At 44.2% G+C, this 8266-nt stretch overlaps 1 protein-coding gene across 1 annotated transcript in view; it reads right to left on the reverse strand.

Moving 5' to 3' along the window:
- EFNB1 (ephrin B1) overlaps nucleotides 1-8029 on the reverse strand; it is a 29892-nt gene extending 21863 nt beyond the window's left edge. Inside the window, exon 1 of the mRNA XM_073600767.1 lies at nucleotides 7752-8029. Coding sequence (XP_073456868.1) covers nucleotides 7752-7920 — 169 coding nt within the window. The 5' untranslated portion in view covers nucleotides 7921-8029. The remainder of the gene's footprint in view (nucleotides 1-7751) is intronic.
- Nucleotides 8030-8266: the final 237 nt, after the last annotated feature.

The raw sequence follows: 8266 nt of genomic DNA on the forward strand, positions 1-8266 counted from the left end.
GGGCAGATATAAAAAGGATGCAAATAAAAGCAGCTCTGCATTTAATAAATTCTATTGGTTTAATTTTTAAGCACCTGGATTTGGACTTGGTATTAGCCTTATGCAATTCCAAGCACATCAGCGCTAAGACTGGAAGCCGGTAAGGTGTGCTGCTCACAAATGAACACGTTGATAGGAGCAGACAGTGGAGGGTTGACCTCAGACTTCTGTTGCTTTTTCATTGTCTAATCAACAGGCTGGGGGTAGACAGGGTGGATGGGTAACTACCTGCTAATCAGCAAGGTTACTGAGGAGAGTGAAGGGCCACAGAAACAACCATGCAACCCTCATAAGCTACAGTAGGCAGCAGTTTTGTCAAAAGAAGGTGAACCCCCCCTCCTCCATATGTATGACTTTAGGCATCTCTAGTGAAGGGTACAGTTTGATACTCCATCACACGAAGACATTGTAGGCATTTGTGCTCCTCCAACCTTGTGGTAACAATTTGGTGAAGGCCCTTTTCTGTTCCAGCATGACTGTGTGCCTCTGTGTACAAAGCCAGCTCCATAAAGACAAGGTTTGACCAGTTTGGTGTGGAGGAACTTGTGTCCTATACAGAGCTCGGACCTCAACCTTACTTTTGAAAAACCTTTGGTATAAGGTCTTCTCATCCAAAAACAGTACCTGTCCTTAACCCTACAGAACACCTTTTGGGTGAGGTCTTCTCATCCCAAAAAGGTGTTCAGTAGGTTTGAGGTCATGGAACGAGTGTTCTGCACAGAGCCCTGACCTCAACCCTACTAACACCTTTGGGATGAATTGGAATGAGCCAGGTTTTCTCAAGCAACATCTCAATAAAGACAGTGTGACCAGCTTGGTGTAGAGGAACTCGTGTCCTGCACAGAGCCTTTACCTTATCCCTACTGAACACCTCAGGGATGAATCGGAATGGCAATTGTGAGCCAGGTATTCTCATTCAACATCAGTACCTGACCTCACAAAATGGGCACAAATTCCCACAGACACTTTAAAATCTTGTGGAAAGATTTCTCAGAAGAGTGAAGGAATTTAAAGCAAACACCATATCAGCGGTCATTGGGGGGCGCAACTCCATATCAACAGCCATGTGGGGGGGGGGGGGGGGGACGAAACTCCATATCAATGGCCATGGGAAGGGGGAGATGGAAACCCCACATCAACGGCCATGGTTTTGGAATGGGGCAACTCCATTATTAATGGCCATGGTTCTGGAACAGAATTTCCAACCAGCTACTATAGTGCGATGGTCAGGTGTCCACAAGCCTTTGGCCATATAGCGTACAACCCCAAAAGAACACTAATGAAACCGACGGGACATGATTCAAAGACTTCAACATTTACCTTCAAAGCGCTAACTGCAAACATTTCAGCAATTACAAAACATGAAACACATTGCTGCTTGGCTTAGATAGTACACACAAATGAGGTTTTTGAACGAAATCCACCTTTCATATAGTTCCCACAGTCTAAGCAATACAAATCATTACTACTGCAAGAGGAGGGGGAAGAGTTTACATTTATTGCAGTGCCCTGGGCTGCAATAAACCTTACCATGACCCTAAACTGCAGAAACCCTTCTACTTAACAGGCCATGAGCCCCGCTAAGGGGAATACTTGAGATGTACTCCACACTGCTGCGTGAGCACATTTCACACAAGACTGGTGAGAAACATAGGCACTTTAATTATACTGAAGGACCCAACACTGAACAGAATCCAGGTCTCATTTACATTTTCTACACGAAAAGCTCTACTGAGACAACTTTCTTTAACTTGTTTTTTTATATCTGAGAAGGACTAATTAGATCTATAGAGGTCTTCTACTGCTAAAAATTCAATGGAATAAGTCATTTACATATGCACAGCTAGCTCGACCTTGGACACAATTCAGTTGTACTAGTCAACAGACAACACCAAAAGAAATGGTAGTTTTAAGGTACAGTTTTAAAACTTAAAACAAACATGTGTTCGTACCTGACCATTACATCTACTACAAGACCAAAGGTATGAGGGCTTCCCTCCAACTGGGTTCAGGCGTCTCCAGTGAAGGGCCCTGGTAATATTCCATTATACAAAGACATTTTGGACAATTGTGCTCTTCCAACCTCGTGGTAACTGTTTGGTGAAGACCCTTTTCTGTTCAACCATGACTGTGCCCCCAAAGTACAAAGCCAGCTCCATAAAGACATGGTTTGACCAGTTTGGTGTGGAGGAACACGTGTGTCCTTCACAGAGCTCCGATCTCAACCCTACTAAACATCCTTGGGGTGAGTTGGAACGCAGATTGTGAGCCCGGTCTTTTGGCACCCAACGTGAGGCCTAACACGTGAGCCAGGTTGTCTCCATCATCAGTACACTAAAAATCACAAATGAGCCAGCTCCATAAAGACATGATTAAACCAGTTTGGAGTGGAGGAACTCAAGTGTCCTTTCACAGAGACTTGACCTCAACCCTACTTTTGAAATGCCTTTGGCATCTTCTCATCCAACATCAGTACCTGGCCTTAACCCTATGGAACATCTTTGGGATGAGGTATTCTCATCACAAAAAGGTGCTCAGTAGATTGGAGGTCATGGAGTGTTTTGCACAGAGCCCTGACCGCAACCCTACTGAAGACCTTTGGGATGAATTGGAACCCCAATTGTGAGCAAGGTCTTCTCATCCAACACCAGGACATGACCTCACAAATACTTTTGGCTTAATGGGCACAAATTTCCAAAGACACATTCAAAATATTGCTGGAAACCTTCCCAGAAAAGTGGAACCATGTATTTAAAGACATTGTTTGACCAGTTTGATGTGGAGGAACTTGAAATGGCACAGAGCACTGGCCTCAATCCGACTGAACACCTTTGGGATGAACTGGAATGCCGATGGTGAGCCTGGTCTTCCAATCTGACATTAGTACGTGGCCTCAAAAATACCCACAAACACCTTCCAAAACTTTGTGGCCTTCCCAGAATGGAGGATGTTAGAGCTTCAAAAAAGGAGGGCAACTCCATAATGGACTTTTCTTAGAATGGGAGGTCCAACAATCTCATATGGGTGCAATGAGCAGATGGCCATATCGTGATTAGAGTTACATTATTTAGGCTCATTATAGGCCCAACAGCTAATGCCGAGGTTCTTTCTGCATCAAGGGAGTTTTTTTTGGAGGGTAGCAGAACAATGGAAATATTTTAGACCTGGTAAAATCTTTCCAATATAAAAAGGAGCCAGCTCCACAGAAAAAAGCCAGGGACAATGGGCCACCAGTTATGACACCAATGCCAGAAAGTACGGATGGCCAGGGTCACTTCACCTTACCATACTAGTATAGAGTTGCTATTTGGTGGTGAAATTAGGGTTCCGGGATGCAGCAGTGGTATATATGTCCTGGATCCAGGTGACACCAGGATCTTGGTTAAATCCTGGGACAGTCCCAGAGTACCTAGGCAGTTGAGGAGACTCTTAATGGCCTGGTCAGTAGAGGTTTGTTTTCCCCCTCAGTCGCCATGGTAAACAGGAATTGTTGAGCCCAGTTTTCTGTATAGTTGGACATTTTGTTGAGAGCATGGAAGGCACCAAGGAGTTATCCTATACCCTGTGCTTTTCTTAATGCCTGGTGTACCATCCTATCCTACACAACATACCAGATGACCTGTCAGAAATCCAGCGTCTCCCTACTTTCTGTAACGGGCTGACAATGCTGCACTTCAATCTTAACCAGCATTGTTAAACCTGCCCGGGATCTACTCTGGACTACAGAACTCTGCCCATCTGCTCCCCTCTCCATGTGCACACATTCAGCTCTTTCACAAAAAAATAAAATAATGCTGCCACGATACCCAGAAGTCAGAGTGTAGAGAAAGGGTACTTGGGAAATGTAGTTCTGGGGGGGCTTGCCTAGGTTATTAGACATTGACTTCTCATTAATCCCTGCTGCCCCCTTTTACAAGCCTGGTGTCATCACAGGGAGTAATAAAAGCGGTTTCTCAATACAAGAACAAAAGTAAAAGAAAAAAAATAAAGCCAGGATTACTGTGAGGGGCTGGTGAAGACCTGGCTGTCATGGTGCACGTTGGCACCAATGACAAAGTCAGAGGCAGATGGAGTGTCCTAAAGAACGATTTTAGGGACTTGGGAGCTGAATTGAGGAAAAGGACCTCCAGGGTAGTATTCTCAGGAATATTACCGGTACATCGAGCCACACCAGAAAGGCAGAGGGGGATTAAGGAAGTAAACAAGTGGCTGAAGAGCTGGTGTAGTAAGGAGGAGTCTGGGTTCCTGGAGGACTAGGCCGACTTCTCAGTCTATCACCTGTACTATAGAAGGGACGGACTGCACCTAAATGAGGAGGGTGCAGATCAGCTGGGAGTGAAGATGGCCAAAAAGTTAGAGGGGTTTTTAAACATTAGTGTTAGGGTGACCAAAGCTTATAAAACCAAGGTAAGTATAGTAGCAAGTCCTAGTTGCAATCTCGGAATACCCAATAAGAGGATAATATGCGACCGGTCTAAACTATGTGGCATGTTCACCAATGCCAGGAGCCTGGCAGGCAAGATGAGTGAACTAGAAATACTGTTGTACGAGGAGGATTTGGATTTTGTGGGAATTTCAGAGACTTGGTTCAAAAGCTTCAACCATTCAAGGGTATACCCTTTATCGCAAGGATAGAGAGGGTAAAAAAGGGGGAGGGGTATGCCTATATATCTCAAGAATAATGTACACGTGAATGTGAGAGATGAGATCACTAAGGGAGCTAGGGAGGAGGTGGAATCCTTATGGGTAGAGCTCCAAAGGGATGAAGCATGAAGCCAAGGGGAAAAATAATACTGGGAGTATGCTATAGGCCCCCTAACCTGAGCGAGGAAGGGGAGACAGATCTATCACAAATTGGATTAGCAGCAAGGATGGGAAGTGTTATAATGTGGGATTTTAATTATCCAGACAGACTGGGCGGAGGGAACCATGCATTCATCTAAGGCTCGCCAGTTCCTAAATGTTTTGCAGGACAATTTTATGGGTCAGATGGTAGACGCACCAACTAGAAATAAAGCATTACTGGATCTACTGATCACGGATGTGGAAATACAGGGCAATTTAGGTAACAGCGATCACAGGTCAGTATAAAATCACACAAATAGGAAACATAAAGGGGAATACAAAGATATTGAATTTCAAGAGAGCCAACTTCCCTAAACTACGATCCTTGCTAGAAGGCATGAACTGGGATAAAATCTTAGGAACAAAGAAGATGGAGGAGATATGGGTTTGGCTTTAAGAGCATATTAAATAAGGGCATTAGCCAATGCATCCAATTGGGTAATAAGTCCTGGATGGCTTAACTCCAATGTAAAAATGCATATAAAAGCAAAGGAGGCGGCCTTAAAAAGATACAAGGTTGAGGGATCATCATCATCATCAGCATTCAGACTTTACAAAGAATGCAACAAGAAATGTAAGGGTGCAATTAGGGCGGCTAAGATCGAACATGAAAGACACATAGCGGAGCAAAAAAAAAAAATCCAAGAAATTCTTTAAGTATGTAAACAGTAAAAAAAAAAAAAAAAAAAAAAAAGGGAGGACAGACCATATTGGCCCCATAAAGAATGAGGAAGGACATCTGGTTACAAAGGATGGGGAGATGGCGAAGATATTGAATTTATTCTTCTTCTCAGTCTTCATGAGGGAATCGGGGGGCTTCAGTAACCAAAACTGCAGTGTTTATCCTCATGACACAACACAGGAAGCACCTACATGGTTAACAGAGGACAGAATTAAATTTAGACTTGGGAAACTCAATAAATCACCGGGACCAGACGGCTTGCACCCAAGGGTACTTAGGGAACTCAGTCAGGTGATTGCCAGACCATTGTTCCTAATTTTTACAGACAGTCTATTGACTGGAATGGTACCAGCTGATTGGAGAAAAGCCAATGTAGCACCAATATTTAAAAAAGGACCCAAAATACATCCCTGGGAATTACAGACCAGTTAGCCTAACATCAATAGTATGTAAACTCTTGGAGGGGATGATAAGGGACTATATACAAGATTTTAGTAATAAGAACGATATCATTAGCAGTAATCAGCATGGATTCATGAAGAAATCTTTCTTGCCAAACCAATCTATTAACCTTCTATGAGGAGGTGAGTTGCCATCTAGATAAAGGAAGGCCCGTAGACGTGGTGTATCTGGATTTTGCAAAAACATTTGACACAGTTCCCCATAAACATTTACTGTACAAAATAAGGTCCGTTGGCATGGACCATAGGGTGAGTACATGGATTGAAAACTGGCTACAAGGGCGTGTTCAGAGGGTGGTGATAAATGGGGAGTACTCAGAATGGTCAGGGGTGGGTAGTGGGGTCCCCCAGGGTTCTGTGCTGGGACCAATCCTATTTAATTTGTTCATAAACGACCTGAAGGATGGGATAAACAGTTCAATCTCTGTATTTGCAGACAATACTAAGCTAAGCAGGGCAATAACTTCTCCGCAGGATGTGGAAACCTTGCAAGAAGACCTGAACAAATGAACGGGGGAGGGGCGACTACATGGCAAATGAGGTTCAATGTAGAAAAATGTAAAATAATGCATTTGGGTGGCAAAAATCTGAATGCAGTCTATACACTGGGGGGAGAACCTCTGGGGGGGGGGGGGGGGGGAGATCTAGGATGGAAGAGGACCTGGGGGTCCTAGTAGATGATAGGCTCAGCAATGACATGCAATGCCAAGCTGCTGCTAACATAGCAAACAGAATATTGGCATTAAAAAGAGGATCAACTCCAGAGATAAAACGATAATTTTCCCACTCTACAAGACTCTGGTCCGGCCGCACCTGGAGTATGCTGTCCAGTTCTGGGCACCAGTCCTCAGGAAGGATGTACTGGAAATGGAGCGAGTACAAAGAAGGGCAACAAAGCTAATAAAGGGTCTGGAGGATCTTAGTTATGAGGAAAGGTTGTGAGCTCTGAACTTATTCTCTCTGGAGAAGAGACGCTGGAGAGGGGATAGGATTTCAATTTACAAATACCGTACTGGTGACCCCACAATATATAAAAACCGTACTGGTGACCCCACAATTAGGGAGAAAAAAACTTTTTCGCAGAAGGGAGTTTAACAAGACTCGTGGCCACTCAATAAAATTAGAAGAAAAGAGGTTTAACCTTAAACAATGTAGAGGGATCTTTACTGTAAGAGCGGCAAGGATGTGGAATTCCCTTCCACAGGCGGTGGTCTCTGCGGGGGGGCATCGATAGTTTCAAGAAACTATTAGATAAGCACCTGAATGACCGCAACATACAGGGATATATAATGTAATACTGACATATAATCGCACAGATGGGTTGGACTTGGTGGACTTGTGTCTTTTTTCGACCTCACCTACTATGTAAAAGTATTATTTTACTGAAAGGGTAGTTGATGCTTGGAATAAACTTCCAGAGGTAGTGAGACGGTCAACAGTAAATGGTTTCAAATATGCTTGGGACAAACCTAGATCTATACTCGAGAAAAAAAAAATGGCCAGACTCGATGGACTACTTGGTCTTTTTTCTGCCATCGGTCTTCTATGTGAACAAAGCTGCAGCACAAAGTGGAGGGAGGTTCGGGGTCATGACTATACAAATCCTTTAAATGCCCCAACACAGCCTTAATAACTCATTGTACAGTCATAGTATAGGAAGACGGAGCGGTACGGCTGAACATGGCAGCAGCGTTGCCCTCCCATTAAATCGCAGGGGCACTTACATGTGATGTAGTAATCCTGGTTCCTTCTGAACTCCAGGCCCATGTAGTTGGGGCTGAACTCCTGGAACTTGATGGTGAATCGAAATTCTTTATCCGGCTGGTTGCACGTAACCAAGACGTTGGGATCCATAATGGTGCTGCAGGATTCAGCCTGTTCTTTGCGAACCATGTACAGCTTGTAATACTCATAAGGCCGCGATGGCTCCCCCTTGGGGCAAATAATGTCCAATCGGTCTCCGATCGCTGGGTGTATAACCAAGCCCTTTCCTGGTAGGAACCTGCAGAGGAAACAAAAAAACCCCATCATTAGATCATGCCTCGGCTTTTTGCCAGATTTATTTATTTTTTAGCACCAACACCCACATATTATCACTGGTTCAGCAATCACCTTCTAAAGCTCCCATCTGTTACCATACGAATCACACCTTTAGCTACTTCCCACATCGCACCACACCTCCTGCTACTTCACGACACCCTTTTCGACCACACGGTCCGCGTACAGCTTGTGCTACTTA

This window comes from Aquarana catesbeiana, linkage group LG09 (assembly GCF_042186555.1).
Source record: "Aquarana catesbeiana isolate 2022-GZ linkage group LG09, ASM4218655v1, whole genome shotgun sequence".
Lineage (NCBI taxonomy): Eukaryota > Metazoa > Chordata > Amphibia > Anura > Ranidae > Aquarana > Aquarana catesbeiana.